The following is a 22,016-nucleotide window of genomic DNA, read 5'->3' as shown; positions in this document are numbered from 1 at the left end:
CAATTCATGCATGATTGCTGGCCTGCGATCGACTACGCTTGACAAACCTCCTTCCCAGAGACGCCACCACAGTTTCAAAAGTGGTGTGGGAAAAATGTATTTTCTGTGGCCTGGAGTTTTTCCTGATCTCATGTCCTGGTCAGGTACAACTCTGTGTCCTATTTGTAGGCTATGACAGGGTCCAATGTAAACTTTTTCTTCCTCACTGGTCCGACCAGGCCTGTTGTTCAAAATCTACTGTCCCCAACAGAATTTCAACTGGCCCGACATGGTGTCGTATATAAATGCATTGGGGTCATGCAGGGTCTGTAGATTGGCATGCTTTCTCTCTATATTCAGCTATTAATAGGTTAATGTAATATACTGTAATATAACAATGTAAGTCTTGATTCTATTCTTTAGAATTTGAATTGTATTAATTACATTAATTTAGTTTCTAAAAGTACGTGAAGATGTTTTTTACATGTCAACATGTGATGCTGTCCAGGTCATAGCACCATCTCTGCTGCTTCTCTTGTTTGAAATGATGTTATTACTTGTATTGATAAGAAGAAACACTGTGCAGACCTTTTCATTGAAGTGTCTAAGGCTTTGAACACTATGGATCACTCGTTACTCATTCGGAGGCTTTGTAGCTGGATTGATAATGATTAAATGGACAGAACGCAATGTGTATTTACTGATGGTGTTAAATCAGGTTTTCTGGACACAACAAAGGGTGTCCCACAAGGATAAATTCTTCATCCGGTAATTTTCATTATTTACATGAACAATATTGGTTTATCTTGTAAAAAATGTACCTGTTATTGTATGCTGATGACACTGTTGTGTATGCTATTTCCCCCACGGTTGACCAGGCTCTTTCAGAGTGTTGGGTGACTTATTTTTCAGAGTAAATAATCCACGGACACTAGAGAATCTTTAACCAAGTTTATTTTTCCCAAAGGTTCTGTACAGCTGAAAACAGACAGCAAAAGATGTCAGACTTCACCGTTTATAGTTTATATGCATCCTACTTAAGACACTCCCCTTTCTCTCTAATCCATACATTTTATGGCTCTACAGGAAGCTAATAAAGAGGGTTACAGGATTCCTAACATTTATTATTAAGAGAATCTGTCCTCACCTCCTGACCTCAACCCCTCTTTCATCTAATACACAGATGTCTATCTGTCTCCCCTGTATCAACCCATCACTCTCCTCTATCAAACACATTCCAAAGCCTTCTTCTTTCTTCTGGGAACCATTAACTTCTAACATAACCCAGTCTCTTTCATTTCCTATCATTCATTTAATATCTCAATGTTCAAAGGTTTAACCGATTCCAACAAGAGGTACAGTCTGCATTTGTTGCTTTCCAGAAAATCTTTGTTGAACTGAAATTGGCACTTAATGAAGATAAAATCAAGTGTACAGTATATTGTTTTCCAAATATCTTGAAAATGTCTGATGATTTAGTAATTTGGACCTTGGATGGTGCCCACAGCTTATTAATATCTGGGCATCTGGATAAACAAAAAGCATACAGAGATCATAGATCCATGTGAATGGCATCCAAGTTCTCCTCTGAGGACAGGTTTCAGATACTGTAGCTACCAAACATGGATATTACTGTGACATACATCTCAATAGTCATTCATCTGGGTACTGTAACAGAGAGACATTTTGTCCTCTTGACAGAGGAAGGGAGGACTGGCCCCGACAAGATTCTTTGTGTTTTGGGCCATTTGCCACGTGGCCGCAGGTGACATTTAGCACACATTTGATTGCAGGGCCTACGACATCTTAAACTAAGATATAGGGTTCACAAAAGGTCAATCAATCACATTTATTTTATAAACACCCTTTTTACATCAACAGTTGTCTCAAAGTGATTTACAGATACCCAGCCTAAAACCCCAAGGAGCAAGAAATGCAGAGGCAGAAGCATAGTGGCTAGGAAAAAGTCCCTAGAAGGCAGGAACCTATGAAGAAACCGAGAGAGGAACCAGGCTCATGAGGCCCTGAACGCCAGATACATTTTCAAGACGTTCAAACGTTCTTAACTTAACCAGCAGGGAGAGATAAAATCAGCGATGGCTGTAGAGGACAAACACTTCAACGCTTCAAGATTCAATATCAGTTGGCTTTTCAGAGTTCAAAGGGCATTCAAAGTGGAGTGAAGTGGATCACATTACCATACAGAGTCGTTCAACAACTTGTACGGGGGCCTGTGATTTATTGTTAAGCGCTGACATTAACGCTTCTATCTTTTTGCTCTGTTCCCCAGCCTGCTGCTTGTAGTCATCCAGCAGAGCCTTCTGATTCTGGATATTGGCGTCCCTTTCCAATTGATTATTCTTCTTTATCTCCTCGATCTCTTGTCTTATTAGCTCAGCCTTCTCCGTATGGCCCTTCTCCAGGAGATCTTTCTGCTCCTGCATCCTGCGTTCCAGCGTCCTGTTGAACTCCTGCTGCTGTTGCTTCCTCTCCTCTTCCATCTTCTCTTTCATCTCCTTCAAGTACTTCTCCTGGCCCCTGCCTATGTTCTCAATGGTGCGCTCCATCTCTGCCTTTTGCTCATTCAATGCTGCCTTCTCCTGCTCCAGCTCAGCTGTTTTCTTCTTCTCAGCTGGAAGATCCAAGGAGAGAGAGAAATAAGTAGGAAATCTGGAGAATTAATTTTCTCATACAGATTCATACACATTAATAAAACCCTCTCGAGTCTATTGGCCAACAGTGCTTCAATCTAAGTAACATAATAAAAACAAAAATGATTTAAAATCGGTCAGTTAAAGCTAGAGATATGTATATTTGCATTGGGCTGCGTCTCAATCCACCACATCCATCCATCTATGTCGCTGTTCCTCACCAGAAGGTGGAAAGGGGCAGATCTACTGCCCTGTTTGTCCGACCAGGAAACATCCCACAAATCATTCTTCTCATGCACGCTGACTACGGTCACCAGTTGTACTGTGTTTCCTCCGACACATTGGTGCGGCTGGCTTCCGGGTTAAGAGAGCAGTGTCTCTTGCTTCTTGACACACTGTTTCGAAGGACGCATTGCTCTCGACTTTCGCCTCTCCCGAGTCCATATGGGAGTTGCAGCGATGGAACAAGATTGGATATCAATTGGATATCATGAAATTGTTGGGAAAAAATGAAAAACATTTGAATTTGATGAAAAAAAAAGATAAATCACACAAATTGTAAATAGGATAATTTTGGACATAATAAAGTCAGTGTCACCCCAAAACAGATTTTTGTGAGACTTGTGGTCGTGACTGCATAACAATGTAAATGAAGGATAGGTTTGTTTCAATCCTGCCTACAGCTGGCAGCAATCAGTTAATCATCAATTCAGAGTGCAGCTGCATGAGACCCGGTCGTAGTGGTAAATTTGGGTTGACTTTGGATATCCCTATGGAGACAGTTAGTTGAGCACCAGATTGTTATACCTTCAGAAAGTATTCACCTTCTTTTCACTCTGTAAATTAGTTTAGTATTGTGGAGTAATATGTTTTTGATCCATCTTCAGTTTCCTCCCATCACAGCCATTAAACTCTGTAACTGTTTTAAAGTCACCATTGGCCTCATGGTGAAATCCCTGACCGGTTTCTTTCCTCTCCGTCAACTGAGTTAGGAAGGACGCCTGTATCGTTGAAAAGACTGGTTGAATTAATACACCATCCGAAGTGTAATTAATAACTTTACCATCGTCAAACGGATATTACATTTCTGCATTTATTATTTTTATTATCTACCAATAAATAGGTGTCGTTCTTGGCGAGTCATTGGAAAACCTCCCTGGTCTTTGTGGTTGAATTTGTGATGGAAATTCACTGCTCGACTGAGGGACCTTACAGATAATTGTATGTGTGGGGTACAGAGATGAGGTAATCATTCAAAAATCAAGTTAAACACTATTATTTAGGCCATAACAAAAGGGTTGAACACTTACTGACTCAAGACATTTCAGCTTGTAATGTTTAATTAATTCGTAACCCATGTTAAAACCATAATTCAACTTTGACCTTGTGGGATACTGTGTGTAGGCCAGTGATAAAACATCTGAATTTAATCCATTTTAAATTGATGCTGTAACAAAACAAAATGTGGAAAAAAGTCAAGGAGTGTGAATACTTTCTGAAGGCTCTGTAAATAAAATTTGATTTGCTTTGATTTGAATTCTTCTTTCAAAATAGTAGATACTAACTAAATGCTTATTTGTTAAATCTGCCATGAGTATGTTTTAGTCGGCCACCAATAATAAAATCCAATTTGGATATATTTGGTTATTTTTAATCCATAATACTTAGAAGTTGTCATTTTGGGCAGGGCCTGGCATTAGGGCGGGGCCAATGGTCTTGTTTACATCTTCCGAACATTAACCTACCACAGTCATATTTTTATTTTATAATTTGAAGTAAAAAAAAATTGAGGTGTGGCTTACCTTGGATTCTTTTCTCATTTTCCGTCAGTTGTTTGTCAGCTTGCAGGACGGAGTTGGACTCTGCACTCTTGTCCTTCAGGAACTGCTCCAGAACCTCCTCAGCCTGCAGAAAACAGGCCTTATAGGTTGTTGCATCGATTTTGATTCAAACCGTAACCAGCTGACTGAAATTAGTTTAAATGTTTAATTGTTCATTACTGACTAATGATGGATGTTTTTGATTCTCTAAAACTATTATGTTGCTGTTTGGTTTCTAGCTCTTACCCTGACTCCTTTGTTAGGCTCAGCCCGGTACTGTGCCACTATGTTGTCATGGTGATTGCAGTAAAGCTCATAGCCTCCTGGTGTGGCGTACGTCCCCTCCTTCATCCCCTGATCCATCTGAGCAGACAGATTTTCCAGAAGAGCCTTGCACTTCTTCTCTGAGGCATCCTTGTTCTGTTTGAAAAGGTCAGCGGAGTGGTTGCTAATGGCCTCCTGAAAGATTTATTGGGAATATTCAGATGCAGGTGTGTAGACTAAGATTAAAGATCAGACAATTATAGAAAGACCGTTTATTACAGCATGCTAACATTGGTGAAGACAGTATAAACCACATGAGAAACACAGCAACTGTAAGTCAACCTCGATACAATAACACGTTGTAGATCAGAATGTTCTCTAAGAAGCAACATTTTATAGTATACAAGGTTGACCTTCAGCTGATACTAGCTTCAGACATGTGACCCCTGGTATGAACTGATACTAGCTTCAAACATGTGAACCCTGGTATGAGCTGATACTAGCTTCAGACATGTGACCCCTGGTATGAACTGATACTAGCTTCAAACATGTGAACCCTGGTATGAGCTGATACTAGTTTCAGACATGTGACCCCTGGTATCAGCTGATACTAGCTTCAGACATGTGAATCCCGGTATGAGCTGATGCTAGCTTCAGACATGTGAACCCTGGTATGAACTGATACTAGTTTCAGACATGTGAATCCCGGTATGAGCTGATACTAGCTTCAGACATGTGACCCCTGGTATGAACTGATACTAGCTTCAGACATGTGACCCCTGGTATGAACTGATACTAGTTTCAGACATGTGAATCCAGGTATGAGCTGATACTAGCTTCAGACATGTGAACCCTGGTATGAGCTGATACTAGCTTCAGACATGTGAACCCTGGTATGAACTGATACTAGTTTCAGACATGTGAATCCCGGTATGAGCTGATACTAGCTTCAGACATGTGAACCCTGGTATGACCTGATTCTAGCTTCAGACATGTGACCCCTGGTATGAGCTGATGCTAGCTTCAGACATGTGAACCCTGGTATGAGCTGATACTAGCTTCAGACATGTGAACCCCGGTATGAGCTGATACTAGCTTCAGACATGTGAACCCTGGTATGAACTGATACTAGTTTCAGACATGTGAATCCCGGTATGAGCTGATACTAGCTTCAGACATGTGAACCCTGGTATGACCTGATTCTAGCTTCAGACATGTGACCCCTGGTATGAGCTGATGCTAGCTTCAGACATGTGAACCCTGGTATGAGCTGATACTAGCTTCAGACATGTGAACCCTGGTATGAGCTGATATTAGCTTCAGACATGTGGATCCCGGTATGCCATGTTACTATAGTGAGTAATTGTTACATATTGGCTCCATATCTACATTAGGCTTTTATTCAATATAGTGTCAGTTTTAATCCAAGTTTAAAAATCTAATTTGAGCAATGATTTTCACAGTAGTGTTATTTTGTCTCTAGAAATGAATTGATTGAGGAATTGCACTGCTTGGTCATATTCCACCTGGTGCCCTTGGGTCCTACTGGTGTTACTGTTACAGGTGATTATCATTTTGTTGCATAAGCGAATCAATATGTTTTCTATTGAATGGCCTTGATAATGATAAAAATGCATTACCACAAGAGCTTTCAAGAACTCCCCATTGTCGTCTTTGAAGCATCGCTTCATGAATGCCTTTGTGGCCTGGGTCTCTGATCGAAGGTGGTTCTCTGACAGCTGATTGATGTCCACTGGGAATAAGGCCTTCACATCCTCCATTCCCTTCTGGTACACCACCAGGCCCTCATCCACAGCAGCCTGGTTCTCAATTTTAGCCATGGCCAACACAGCATTCTCCAGACAGGGCACATTGCCTTTGGCTATGGTCTCCACATAGGTGTTGACCAAGTGCCCCAACACTGCAATCAGACAGATGGGAGGAAAAATATGAATGTATGAAATTAGTGGCACAATACAATTCATAATCAATATATGTATCCGTTTTCATATACTGCACTGTAGGTGGATGTCTGACTCACTCTCTCCAGTCAATGTGTGTCCCCCTATAACAGTCTTCACACGGCTCTCCTGGAAAATGAAGAGGCAGAAAGTATCTGCGACTTCTCTGAAGCGTTCAGAAAGCTCAGCCTCGTCCATGGAGTCCAGTCGTTGCATGTTGTCAGGAGTTGTAGGGGAAGGGAACACAAAACACTTGCGTGAGGGGAAGAAGTTCCGGATGCACTCTCGCGGGAGGTTGTAGTCACTGATCTTTTTACTAGTACCTGAAAGATAACATTGACATTACTGGATTTTATAGTACATGCAGATCTTGGGTACGTCTCAATAATATGTCCTTTCTCCTCCAACCTATCAGAGCTCTTCCAGCATGAACTGACATGGTGTCAACCCAATCAAAGGATCAGAGAATTAATCTAGTACTGATAGCATAAGCTACAGCTAGCTAGCACTACAGTGTATAAAGTGTGGTGATTAATTGACTCAAATAGAAAGACAATAGTTTAACAGTTTTTAACAAATTAATTTCTTTAAAAATGAAGGAGAAGCGATAGAGAGAGTGTATATTTCGTTGTATTTTTTCCACTTTTACTTAGCTAGTGAATGCAGCTAGCTAGTTTAGCATACTCAAACAACTGGCTAAAACAGAGAGGGATGCCATGTTACCCAGCTGAATGTCTATCCAACACTGGAACTCTTCCAAGGTAAGATTTTGGTTTTACTAATTAATTGTCGCCAGGGCCCACCGGTTTAACTGCTAAACTGCTTGCTGACTGTTAACTGTAACTGCATTAATGTAGCGGGTTTAGTAAGATCTTACTTCTATACTTCTATTAGCTATGTTGACTATGCCGTTAGCTAATATGGCGATAATGATAATGATATAGACTGTGTGTAGTAGTTAGCGGTTATGATATGAAGGTTTGGCTTTGATTTTTGTTTAGGCCTGGTCACAGACAGCTGATGTGTTGTGCACTGAAGTCTACAAGTGAAGGGAAAAAAGGTGAGAGGAGTCGAGCGTGTAGACGTGAGAAGGAATTATATATATTTATAATGAGCAAAATGATCATGCTGTTTGTAGCTGTATGTATCACTAGTATGTAGCTGCTATGAAAGTGAACAGTGTTTGCGTGTGATCAGGGCTTATTATATTAATTCCACCGATTCTGTTGAAAAACATTTCTTAAGCTATCTGCCAATATGAGATATGTCTCCTGGGAAATGTTCTTGTTACTTACAACCTCATGCTAATCGCATTAGCCTACGTTAGCTCAACCTCATGCTAATCGCATTAGCCTACGTTAGCTCAACCTCATGCTAATCGCATTAGCCTACGTTAGCTCAACCTCATGCTAATCGCATTAGCCTACGTTAGCTCAACCTCATGCTAATCGCATTAGCCTACGTTAGCTCAACCTCATGCTAATGGCATTAGCCTACGTTAGCTCAACCTCATGCTAATCGCATTAGCCTACGTTAGCTCAACCTCATGCTAATCGCATTAGCCTACATTAGCTCAACCTCATGCTAATCGCATTAGCCTACGTTAGCTCAACCTCATGCTAATCGCATTAGCCTACGTTAGCTCAACCTCATGCTAATCGCATTAGCCTACGTTAGCTCAACCTCATGCTAATCGCATTAGCCTACGTTAGCTCAACCGTCCCATGGAAAGGACACCGATCCAGAAGAAGATTTATTAAACTGGGTGAATGGAATATGAATGACAGTCATCCAATATGCTTGTAATAGAAATAAGGCCATGTTCATGAAAAAAAAAATGTGTCCTCCCTCATCTTAAACGTCATCGACCGACGATATTTCATTCATCTGCTTGCTCTTATATTTAGCCTCACATAACATACGCATTACTAGGCTACTATTACTTGAGTGTTAAGTGTTTTCCCATGCTCTTTTCAGGACAATCAGGGTTACAAGGAGAACAGAACAATTTGACATAAACAATTGCATTCGTGAGTTTAATTTCAAATGTAAAAACATTAATTAAATAAAAATAAATAAATAAAAATATGGTCCACCTTAACAGAAACCTGATCAAATATGAATTCATAAAAATGCTATAAATCCAGGAATTGTTTGTTCAATAATAATAATAATTAATATCTACTCATTGATAACTGTGTGGAGTTTGGAGTTTGTGACAGCAACTATGTGATCTTATTACAGTATTATAGACACTATGTTCTGGGATGTCCTATGATTTTCTACGTAGAAGCACTCCTTACCTTCTAAAGACTCTTGTGTAGCCTACGTGTTTATTTGTGAGTGTCTCAGCTTTTCATATTAGGGTCATAATAATCTGTACTTCAAACTGTTCGGACTTTACAGACGTTTTTTTGTGAGAAGAACCGTTTTTGGGATCTGCCCTTGTCACACAGACTCCTCTCTAGCTCAGCCCCCATTGATCACACAGGTTAGTGGTTGGTATTGGCGGATACAGAAGGAATACATGAATACGATGCAAAAAAATACATATAATGCAGAAACACACAATGTTTAAAATGGGCTGAAGGTAATAAATCACACCGGTGTGATTGTGGGACTCAACCCGGCTCCTGTGTGCTCTGTTGTTGCCAGTTAGGAAGTCCTGTGTGCTCTGTTGCCAGTTAGAGGCTACCCTGAGTTAGAGAGGCTACCTGAAGAGAGGGGCGGCTCCTGTGTGCTCTGTTGCCAGTTAGGGTGAGGCTACCCGAAGAGAGAGGGCGGCTCCTGTGTGCTCTGTTGCCAGTTAGGGTGGGGCTACCAGAAGAGAGAGGGCGGCTCCTGTGTGCTCTGTTGCCAGTTAGGGTGAGGCTACCCGAAGAGAGAGGGCGGCTCCTGTGTGCTCTGTTGCCAGTTAGGGTGGGGCTACCAGAAGAGAGAGGGCGGCTCCTGTGTGCTCTGTTGCCAGTTAGGATGAGGCTACCCGAAGAGAGAGGGCGGCTCCTGTGTGCTCTGTTGCCAGTTAGGGTGGGGCTACCAGAAGAGAGAGGGCGGCTCCTGTGTGCTCTGTTGCCAGTTAGGATGAGGCTACCCGAAGAGAGAGGGCGGCTCCTGTGTGCTCTGTTGCCAGTTAGGGTGAGGCAACTTGAAGAGAGAGGGCGGACAGATTCAGTGGGTACCCCCTGCTGCCTGTGTCTGCCTCTCTTCCCAGACATGTTGATGAACGGTCCGGTCCCACCCCAGTAAACCGTTCCTACCTGGACTTTTGAGACTGGGCTAAACAAGCACAGCATAGCTATTGCTACCTGCCCATGGTGGAGTTGCTGGGGTAGCTCTCTTGTTAAGAATATGTAGCTTAAAGTCGCTTGGTTATTCTAAATAGACTGCTTCGGTCAAAGATGCGAGCTAGCCTACCTTGCCATAGCCCCTTTTGCTTCCCGCAGGTTATACAGTCTCATGGAAACATTACGTATGCTGGAAGCTTGTCTATGTTTATTAATGTTCCCCCCTTTGAGCCCCCAAATGAGCTGTCTGTCCCATTCCCAGATATGTTACAAGGTATTTTGTCAGTATCTATGACTGGTCGGTAGGGTAACCTCCATGACAAGGCTTTTTCACTAGGTGAATTTTTAATTAGGCTTGTCACTGATCGCGGGAGCCGGTGTACCCAGAGCTCACCAGGATTTTGTAAACCTTGGCACATGAACACAGGTTTTTCAGCTGAGTTCCACAGTGTTCACGGGTGTAAAAGCTGTTGTGTCTCCCACATATGAGTCAGATGAAAAGTATCCATCTCCACGTTCAGACAAACAGTTGTCAAGAGTGGTGGAAGAATCTCTCCCAGTCCCAGGATTTCATTGGCCTTGTCAGGCGTGATTGTAAATCCTTCAACCGAAGTCACGAGAGTGTGAATCTCCATAGTATGTTGTACTTCTTCAGGGAACAGTAGTTATAGTCATAACATTACACTTTGCATCATACCGTGGTATATTGTCTGATATACACACAGCTGGAATGCTGTTTGAGCCAATCAGCATCTTGGTCTCAAACTACCTGGTTTATATTAATCAATATCACCTTTCTTGAGTTGCAGGGAATTCTCCAGATACTGGTCTGGAGTGATTTCTCTGCAGTCTATCTCGAGCTGTAGAGTGAAATCTCTGACGGTCCACACAAAATTAGGAAAGAACTGCGCAAACTGTGTGCCCTCTCCTTCCTCCTCATCGACAGTGGAAGACTTCACCTTGATCATCTCTGTCAGCTCGTTCACATATCTTTAGGACCGGTTGAGGATTGATACAGCATTTCCCAAAGCTCATGTCAATGTCATGCACAGTTTCTGTACAGGGACTTGAATTTCAGGGAAATTACAAACAAACAAACAAAACAAGTAATTTTCAGTTTAGACTTCAACTGACACAGTAACGTCATTTGTTTGAATGTCACCGACTTTGCTTTACATCAGCTCTTCATGTTCACTGAAGCTAAGAATCAATCCCGGAACCGGCATCCTGAGATTTCTCAAGCACTTTACAGTTCCCAGAGAAATAAATTACTACGTAGTACTGATAAACACGACATATGCAACTTGCATAAAGCATATAAAATGGAACATATTTGGTTGGCACATTATGAACATTTAAATGCTCTACCATATCAATGATTAGGTCTAGCCTACAATTAAATCATGTTAAAAATATACATACGAATTCATGAAAATGTCCATCACAATTAGCTAGGCTTTCACTAATATGGCTGAGATTACTTTCAAAAGCCTAACAAACAAGCAAACTATCATATGAAATACCACAACAGATTATGTCCACAAGAATTGAGCCACATTTGGACCTGAAAGGATACTGAAGCTTCTCCACAGCATCATTGTCGATGGTCCCTCGACTGTTGTAGACCAGAGTACTGCTTAACAGAATGGCCAGCGAGAAGATCCAGGCATCATTCTTAGAATCCCCCTGAAACACAACATGTATCCGATCTCTGACGAAGTAATCATCTTGTTTAAATGATGAGGGTGCAGATACAGTATGTGTTCATTGTGCTTTGTTGGTAAATGGAATATGAATATGTAATGTGGATTGTAAAGAGATTGAACTTTGACCCCCCCACCTTCTCCACGTCCCCCAGTCCCTCTGTATCCAGCAGCACCAGAGTGTGGTCTGTTTTTTCAGGATGAGGGACACACCACATCCAGATGCCCTTAGTCTTAGACTGGATGGTGGCTCCAAGGGCAAAACCTAAATCAAGAGAGATTGATGAGGACATTTACAGTATAAATATTAAACCAGACTATAACACTGTTACAGAGCTGGATCAGAGCTACTGCAGACCAGAACTAGCTAGCTACTAGCTACGACTTAGACCAGAGTTAGTTAGTATGGACCAGAACTAGCTAACTACTAGCTACTCCTTAGACCAGAGTTAGTTAGTATGGACCAGAACTAGCTAACTACTAGCTATGCCTTAGACCAGAGTTAGTTAGTACGGACCAGAGCTACTGCAGACCAGAACTAGCTAGCTACTAGCTACACCTTAGACCAGAGTTAGTTGGTATGGACCAGAACTAGCTAACTACTAGCTATGCCTTAGACCAGAGTTAGTTAGTATGGACCAGAACTAGCTAACTACTAGCTACACCTTAGACCAGATTTAGTTAGTACGGACCAGAACTACTGCAGACCAGAACTAGCTAGTTACTAGCTACATCTTAGACCAGAGTTAGTTAGTACGGACCAGAGCTACTGCAGACCAGAACTAGCTAGTTACTAGCTACGCCTTAGACCAGAGTTAGTTAGTATGGACCAGAACTAGCTAACTACTAGCTACACCTTAGACCAGAGTTAGTTAGTATGGACCAGAACTAGCTAACTACTAGCTACGCCTTTGACCAGAGTTAGTTAATACGGACGAGAACTACTGCAGACCAGAACTAGCTAACCACTAGCAAAGCCCTAGACCAGAGTTAGTTAGTGCAGACCAGAACTAGCTAACCACTAGCAAAGCCCTAGACCAGAGTTAGTTAGTGCAGACCAGAACTAGCTAACTACTAGCAAAGCCCTAGGCCAGAGTTAGTTAGTGCAGACGAGAACTAGCTAGCTACTAGCAAAGCCCAAGACCAGAGTTAGTTAGTGTGGACCAGAACTACTGCAGACCAGAACTAGCTAACTACTAGCAAAGCCCTATACCAGAGTTAGTTAGTGCAGACCAGAACTAGCTAGCTACTAGCAAAGCCCTAGACCAGAGTTAGTTAGTGTGTACCAGAACTACTCCAGACCAGAGCTAGGGGGGAGGGGCAGATAGTTGCCCCATTTTAGGCGACAAAAAGTATTGGGACAAAATTAACTTGGAAATAAATGGTAAATACGTATTGTCATATTCGAGTCACTTTTTGTCACGCCTTGGTCTTAGTATTTTGTGTTTTCTTTAGTTATTTGGTCAGGCCAAGTTGTGACATGGGTTTATTGTGTTGTCGTATTGGGGTTTTAGTAGGCATTGGGATTGTGGCTGAGTAGGGGTGTCTAGCATAGGCTTGGCTGCCTGAGGCGGTTCTCAATCAGAGTCAGGTGAGTCAGGTGATTCTCGTTGTCTCTGATTGGGAACCATATTTAGGTAGCCTGGGTTTCACTGTGTGTTTTGTGGGTGATTGTTCCTGTCTCTGTGTTAGTTGTCACCAGATAGGCTGTAATAGGTTTTCACGTTCCGTTTGTTGTTTTTGTATTGTTCGTGTTTTTTCTATATTAAACATGTATCGAACTAACCACGCTGCATTTTGGTCCGACTCTCCTTCGACAGACGAACGCCGTTACACTTTTGTTGTAAATAAGAATAGTATATGTTTTTAAAACACTTTCAATAAAAGTGACTCCAAAGTGACACAATGCATTATTTACCATTAATTTCCATTGGGCACAAAATAATCTAAAACTCAACCTAGTCAGTTGTACAATTCAATGAAATTCAACTGAGATGTGTCTTCCTTTTTAAAACCAACCCCCTTACATTTCTAATTACTATGTAGTTACAATGTAACAACCTTTGCAGACAACAGAAACCAGCAAAAATTTGGAGACAGGAGAAAATGTTTCTGTTTGTTTTTTGTCTTTATTAAAAAGGGTTTCAAAGTTGAGAAAGTAACTTCGGAAGCCAGCAAATTTCATTCTTTACCAACAACAGCTTCAAATTCCAATAAAACAAGATCATGTTTTAAATTCACGTTCCTATCATGAATCTAGCAAATATGTTTGGGGTTCAGAGTGAGGTATTTATTTTGTTTAATTAAGGGAGATGGAGATCATGATTGTAACCATGGTGATTTTTTGTTTATTTATTTTTCTTTCTCAAAGGAAAGGGAAATATCATTTTTATTTTCATGACTCATCTATATATGAAAATAAAGTATAGTGTATATATATGTGTATATATATATATATATATATATATATATATATATATATATATATATATGTATATATATATATATATATACACTATACTTTATTTTGTACTTCATATACAGTATATCACAAAAGTGAGTACACCCTCACATTTCTTTAAATATTTGAGTATATCTTTTCATGTGACAACACTGAAGAAATGACACTTTGCTACAATGTAAAGTAGTGAGTGTACAGCTTGTATAACAGTGTTTTGACATTAATGGCTGTGTGTTGAGTTATTTTGAGGGGACAACAAATTTACACTGTTATACAAGCTGTACACTCACTACTTTACATTGTAGCAAAGTGTCATTTCTTCAGTGTTGTCACATGAAAATATATACTCAAATATTTACAAAAATGTGAGGGTGTACTCACTTTTGTGATATACTGTAGCTTATTTAGTATATGTATTTTGTTTTTAGTACATTGTCTGCCCTTTGTGCTTTGGATTTAGTTTTCTTAGGCCTATGTAACAAGAAATGTCAATGTTATACAATTCCAAAGTAGTTATTGTCTATTATTTCATATTAGTTCACTGTTTACTGTTCTAAATGTCATCATTGTTACTTTGCAGAGGCCACTAAACTCTCATGACCATTGGAAAGGCCACTAAACTCTCATGGCCATTGGAAAGGCCACTAAACTCGCATGGCCATTGGAGAGGCCACTAAACTCTCATGGCCATTGGAGAGGACCACTAAACTCTCATGACCATTGGAGAGGACCACTAAACTCTCATGACCATTGGAGAGGACCACTAAACTCTCATGACCATTGGAAAGGCCACTAAACTCTCATGACCATTGGAGAGGACCACTAAACTCTCATGGCCATTGGAGAGGCCACTAAACTCTCATGGCCATTGGAGAGGACCACTAAACTCTCATGACCATTGGAGAGGACCACTAAACTCTCATGACCATTGGAGAGGACCACTAAACTCTCATGACCATTGGAAACTAAACTCTCATGGCCACCACTAAACTCTCATGACCATTGGAGAGGACCACTAAACTCTCATGGCCATTGGAGAGGACCACTAAACTCTCATGGCCATTGGAGAGGCCACTAAACTCTCATGGCCATTGGAGAGGACCATGACCATTGGAAACTCTCATGACCATTGGAGAGGACCACTAAACTCTCATGACCATTGGAGAGGACCACTAAACTCTCATGACCATTGGAAACTAAACTCATGGCCATTGGCCACCACTAAACTCTCATGACCATTGGAGAGGACCACTAAACTCTCATGGCCATTGGAGAGGCCACTAAACTCTCATGGCCATTGGAGGCCATTGGAGACCATTGGAGAGGACCACTAAACTCTCATGGCCATTGGAGAGGCCATTGGAGAGGACCACTAAAACTCTGGCCATTGGAGAGGACCACAAAACTCTCATGACCATTGGAGAGGACCACTGAACTCTCATGGCCATTGGAGAGGCCACTAAACTCTCATGGCCATTGGAGAGGACCACAAAACTCTCATGACCATTGGAGAGGCCACTAAACTCTCATGGCCATTGGAAAGGCCACTAAACTCTCATGGCCATTGGAGAGGACCACTAAACTCTCATGACCATTGGAAAGGCCACTAAACTCTCATGACCATTGGAGAGGACCACTAAACTCTCATGACCATTGGAGAGGACCACTAAACTCTCATGACCATTGGAGAGGACCACTAAACTCTCATGGCCATTGGAGAGGACCACTAAACTCTCATGACCATTGGAGAGGACCACTAAACTCTCATGACCATTGGATAGGACCACTAAACTCTCATGACCATTGCAAAGGCCACTAAACTCTCATGACCATTGGAGAGGACCACTAAACTCTCATGGCCATTGGAGAGGCCACTAAACTCTCATGGCCATTGGAGAGGACCACTAAACTCTCATGGCCATTGGAGAGGCCACTAAACTCTCATGGCCATTGGAGAGGACCACTAAACTCTCATGACCATTGGAGAGGACCACAAAACTCTCATGACCATTGGAGAGGACCACTGAACTCTCATGGCCATTGGAGAGGCCACTAAACTCTCATGGCCATTGGAGAGGACCACTAAACTCTCATGACCATTGGAGAGGACCACTAAACTCTCATGACCATTGGAGAGGACCACTGAACTCTCATGGCCATTGGAGAGGACCACTAAACTCTCATGGCCATTGGAAAGGCCACTAAACTCTCATGGCCATTGGAGAGGACCACTAAACTCTCATGGCCATTGGAGAGGCCACTATACTCTCATAGACATTGGAGAGAACCACTAAACTCTCATGACCATTGGAAAGGCCACTAAACTCTCATGACCATTGGAGAGGACCACTAAACTCTCATGACCATTGGAGAGGACCACTAAACTCTCATGGCCATTGGAGAGGACCACTAAACTCTCATGACCATTGGAGAGGACCACTAAACTCTCATGACCATTGGAGAGGACCACTAAACTCTCATGACCATTGGAAAGGCCACTAAACTCTCATGACCATTGGAGAGGACCACTAAACTCTCATGGCCATTGGAGAGGCCACTAAACTCTCATGGCCATTGGAGAGGCCACTAAACTCTCATGGCCATTGGAGAGGACCACAAAACTCTCATGACCATTGGAGAGGACCACTAAACTCTCATGACCATTGGAGAGGACCACTAAACTCTCATGACCATTGGAAAGGCCACTAAACTCTCATGACCATTGGAGAGGACCACTAAACTCTCATGGCCATTGGAGAGGCCACTAAACTCTCATGGCCATTGGAGAGGCCACTAAACTCTCATGGCCATTGGAGAGGACCACAAAACTCTCCTGACCATTGGAGAGGACCACTGAACTCTCATGGCCATTGGAGAGGCCACTAAACTCTCATGGCCATTGGAGAGGACCACAAAACTCTCATGACCATTGGAGAGGACCACTAAACTCTCATGACCATTGGAGAGGACCACTAAACTCTCATGACCATTGGAAAGGCCACTAAACTCTCATGACCATTGGAGAGGACCACTAAACTCTCATGGCCATTGGAGAGGCCACTAAACTCTCATGGCCATTGGAGAGGACCACTAAACTCTCATGGCCATTGGAGAGGCCACTAAACTCATGGCCATTGGAGACCACTAAACTCTCATGGATTGAGGACCACTAAACTCTCATGGCCATTGGAGAGGACCACTAAACTCTCATGACCATTGGAGAGGCCACTAAACTCTCATGGCCATTGGAAAGGCCACTAAACTCTCATGGCCATTGGAGAGGACCACTAAACTCTCATGGCCATTGGAGAGGCCACTATACTCTCATAGCCATTGGAGAGGACCACTAAACTCTCATGACCATTGGAAAGGCCACTAAACTCTCATGACCATTGGAGAGGACCACTAAACTGTCATGACCATTGGAGAGGACCACTAAACTCTCATGACCATTGGAGAGGACCACTAAACTCTCATGGCCATTGGAGAGGACCACTAAACTCTCATGACCATTGGAGAGGACCACTAAACTCTCATGACCATTGGAGAGGACCACTAAACTCTCATGACCATTGCAAAGGCCACTAAACTCTCATGACCATTGGAGAGGACCACTAAACTCTCATGACCATTGGAGAGGCCACTAAACTCTCATGGCCATTGGAGAGGACCACTAAACTCTCATGGCCATTGGAGAGGCCACTAAACTCTCATGGCCATTGGAGAGGACCACTAAACTCTCATGACCATTGGAGAGGACCACAAAACTCTCATGACCATTGGAGAGGACCACTGAACTCTCATCAAATCAAATCAAAATCAAATTTATTTATATAGCCCTTCGTACATCAGCTGATATCTCAAAGTGCTGTACAGAAACCCAGCCTAAAACCCCAAACAGCAAACAATGCAGGTAAACTCTCATGACCATTGGAAAACTAAACTCTCATGACCATTGGAGAGGACCAAAACTCATGGCCATTGGAGAGGCCACTAAACTCTCATGGCCATTGGAGAGGACCACTAAACTCTCATGACCATTGGAGAGGACCACTAAACTCTCCATTGACCATTGGCCATTGAGAGGACCACTAAACTCTCATGAACTCTCATGGCCATTGGAGAGGCCACTAAACTCTCATGGCCATTGGAGAGGACCACTAAACTCTCATGGCCATTGGAGGAGGACCATTGGAGAGGACCACCATAAACTCTCATGACCATTGGAGAGGACCACTAAACTCTCATGACCATTGGAGAGGACCACTAAACTCTCATGGCCATTGGAGAGGACCACTAAACTCTCATGACCATTGGAGAGGCCACTAAACTCTCATGACCATTGGAGAGGACCACTAAACTCTCATGGCCATTGGAGAGGCCACTAAACTCTCATGGCCATTGGAGAGGACCACTAAACTCTGGCCATGGCCATTGGAGAGGCCACTAAACTCTCATGGCCATTGGAGAGGACCACTAAACTCTCATGACCATTGACCATTGAGGACCACTAAACTCTCATGGCCATTGGAGAGGACCACTAATGACCATCATGACCATTGGAAAAACTCTCATGACCATTGGAGAGGACCACTAAACTCTCATGGCCATTGGAGAGGACCACTCAACTCTCATGGCCATTGGAGAGGACCACTAAACTCTCATGATTGGAGAGGACCATTGGCCATTGGAGAGGACCACTAAACTCTCATGACCATTGGAGAGGACCACTAAACTCTCATGGCCATTGGAGAGGACCACTAAACTCTCATGGCCATTGGAGAGGACCACTAAACTCTCATGGCCATTGGAGAGGACCACTAAACTCTCAATTGGAGAGACTCTCATGGCCATTGGAGAGGACCACTAAACTCTCATGGCCATTGGAGAGGACCACTAAACTCTCATGGCCATTGGAGAGGACCACTAAACTCTCATGGCCATTGGAGAGGCCACAATACTCTCATGGTCATTGGAGAGGACCACTAAACTCTCATGACCATTGGAGAGGTCACTAAACTCTCATGGCCATTGGAAAGGCCACTAAACTCTCATGGCCATTGGAGAGGACCACTAAACTCTCATGACCATTGGAGAGGCCACTAAACTCTCATGGCCATTGGAAAGGCCACTAAACTCTCATGGCCATTGGAGAGGACCACTAAACTCTCATGGCCATTGGAGAGGCCACTAAACTCTCATGGCCATTGGAGAGGACCACTAAACTCTCATGGCCATTGGAGAGGCCACTAAACTCTCATGGCCATTGGAGAGGACCACTAAACTCTCATGGCCATTGGAGAGGCCACTAAACTCTCATGGCCATTGGAGAGGACCACTAAACTCTCATGGCCATTGGAGAGGCCACTAAACTCTCATGGCCATTGGAGAGGACCACTAAACTCTCATGGCCATTGGAGAGGACCACTAAACTCTCATGGCCATTGGAGAGGACCACTAAACTCTCATGGCCATTGGAGAGGACCACTAAACTCTCATGGCCATTGGAGAGGACCACTCAACTCTCATGGCCATTGGAGAGACCACTAAACTCTCATGGCCATTGGAGAGGACCACTAAACTCTCATGGGAGAGGACCACTAAACTCTCATGGAGAGGACCACTAAACTCTCATGGCCATTGGAGAGGACCACTAAACTCTCATGGCCATTGGAGAGGACCACTAAACTCTCATGGTCATTGGAGAGGACCACTAAACTCTCATGGCCATTGGAGAGGACCACTAAACTCTCATGACCATTGCTTATTTGTTTGCATTGTTTGTGCTTCACGCCTTCTATATGAGTCACTGTACAGATAAAATTCAGGCTTGGTGTTTTAACTTTACGGTAATGTTGTTTTGTAAATTTAGTCAACTGTAATTCTGTGTGTCTAACAACAATATATCCCTTTATTTGATTCACTACAGAGTGGAGGATGCAGAGTATTTGGATGATGACATTTGCGAGCCACCCCTCCCCAACAAGCTGCTTTTTGTGAAATGGAAGGACACTAGGGAAGTTAACATGCTCACCACACAGCATAAGGCATTCAACAACAACCATGTCTCAAGGAGGGTGAAAAGGAAGAATGTCCCCATTCCTGTTTCTGTGGAGGACTGCAATGCCAGCATGGGGGCGTGTCAACCTATCTGATGCTCTGATAGGCTACTACCAGGTTCTCCACAAGACCAGGAAGTGGTATAAGCCTTTTTTTTACCACTTTGTTTACATTGCTATATTAAATGCTTTCATTGTCCACAAGCAAATGGCCAACACAAAAAGTCAAACACCTCTCTCCCAGCTGGCCTTCCGATAACAGCTGGTGTGGGGAATTACTGAATTGGGGTGCCATAGCAACCTCTCAACCATCACAACACTGTTAAGGGAATTTTTATCTATAATGACTAATTATGTATACATTTCAATCAGGATGTACTAATCAGAATACTATTATGTTACTGTATATATACTAATCAGAATACTAAATGTTACTGTATATGTATGAGTTTTCTTTCTTAATCCCAGTACTGAAAATAATGTGTGTGTGAATGTGGTCAAGAGTTTAGAACAATGACGGTCTGTTCCTTGGTACAAATGAATGAACTATATCTCCAAACTGACTAGAATGCTTATCTACACTGACTGACCTTGGCTCTAGGCGAGGAGGGAAGGCTTGAAAGCTATAGAGCCTTTCTACCAGTGTCAAGAAGAGACGGAACATTTCGAAAACGCTGACGTCATTTTCAGTTTATAACCTGTGGTAAAATGTGTGTGTACTCAGTACTCTCTTGAATAAAGGCTGTTACTTGACTTTAAGACCGGGGCTCTGTCCATTCCTATAAAATAAGGGTCCTACAAATTCTTATGAATTGACAGAGTGTTTAATTTTAATTGGGAATTAAAACAGAGGAATTAAATTCCTTCAACAAAGACCCCCCACCACCTCTCAAAGTGAGTGACACTACCCAACACAAAAGACAAAAGACAAAACGAAAAACTGCAAGCATTTCACTAAACACAGACAGGAAAAAAGGGTGAAATGCCAGATCTTCTGTCTGAAATTCCAGTTCTCATTTTGTTTCCTGGCAGAGAGGGCCTCCTTCAAAGACGACATGCACAAGCTACGGTGAAATTTAAATCTTATCATTTACACTTGGGATGTAAAACAAACACGGACGCCATTTTGTAAATAGTTGTTTAGTTTTGCACTTTTTCTTTGATGATGGACACGTGTAACCAAGTATGTGTTTGATAAGACATGTTGATATATTCTTTAATGTACACTATATCTGTTGCTTTTATATTGTTTTTGTGAACAGTTAGTTTGTATGTGGGGCCAATACATTGGATATGCCTAGGCTAAACATGCAGGCCCTTTGGAGAGGCACTTTGGAGAGGTTGAAAAGCCATTTGGATATCCCCTGACACCACCACAACGTTTGAGAGAGGTTGGTGTTGTAGAAATGTAGTTTTAATAGTGAACAATATAGGCACATCCAGAGTGCAAAAGCAGTGCAAATACCACATTCAGACAATTTTGAAAGGTTGAAAGGGCACTTGAATGTACCCTGAATACCCCATAATACCACCACAGTTTGAGTGAGGTTCTGCCCCTGAACACTATTCCCTGGTATGCCGTTGTTGTAAATAAGAATTTGTTGTTAAGGTAACAGTATTGCTTCCGTTCCTCTCCTAGCCCCTACCTGGGCTCGAACCAGGGACCCTCTGCACACCTAGACAACAGCCTCCCACCGAAGCATCGTTACCCATATTCTCAGAACGAGTGATATCAATGATTGAAACGCTATTAGCACGCACCCCACTAACTTGCTATCCATTTCACATCGGTAACATTAACTGACTTCCCTTGTTAAAAAATATATATATATGG

At 42.5% G+C, this 22,016-nt stretch overlaps 1 protein-coding gene across 4 annotated transcripts in view; it reads right to left on the bottom strand.

Annotated features, from left to right (window-relative positions):
- The window catches only part of LOC118374008 (guanylate-binding protein 1-like), a 145,539-nt gene that overhangs the window by 119,998 nt on the left and 3,525 nt on the right, over positions 1–22,016 (bottom strand). Inside the window, exons 3-10 of one of the 4 annotated variants that reach the window (XM_052523050.1) lie at positions 11,800–11,927; positions 11,536–11,645; positions 10,753–10,949; positions 6,756–6,998; positions 6,355–6,635; positions 4,697–4,909; positions 4,433–4,535; positions 917–2,611 (exon numbers count right to left, since the gene is read on the bottom strand). In XM_052523050.1, the coding sequence (XP_052379010.1) occupies positions 2,169–2,611; positions 4,433–4,535; positions 4,697–4,909; positions 6,355–6,635; positions 6,756–6,998; positions 10,753–10,949; positions 11,536–11,645; positions 11,800–11,927 (1,718 nt within the window). In that variant the 3' untranslated portion in view covers positions 917–2,168. Of the gene's footprint in view, positions 1–916; positions 2,612–4,432; positions 4,536–4,696; positions 4,910–6,354; positions 6,636–6,755; positions 6,999–10,752; positions 10,950–11,535; positions 11,646–11,799; positions 11,928–22,016 lie in introns of those variants that run through there. The other 3 variants (XM_052523051.1, XM_052523052.1, XM_052523053.1) reach the window with 3 other exon arrangements.

This window comes from Oncorhynchus keta, chromosome 7, assembly GCF_023373465.1.
Source record: "Oncorhynchus keta strain PuntledgeMale-10-30-2019 chromosome 7, Oket_V2, whole genome shotgun sequence".
In the NCBI taxonomy this organism is placed as follows: Eukaryota; Metazoa; Chordata; class Actinopteri; order Salmoniformes; family Salmonidae; genus Oncorhynchus; species Oncorhynchus keta.
Note: the sequence above shows the minus strand (reverse complement) of the source record. Positions and strands in the feature narration are given on the sequence as shown.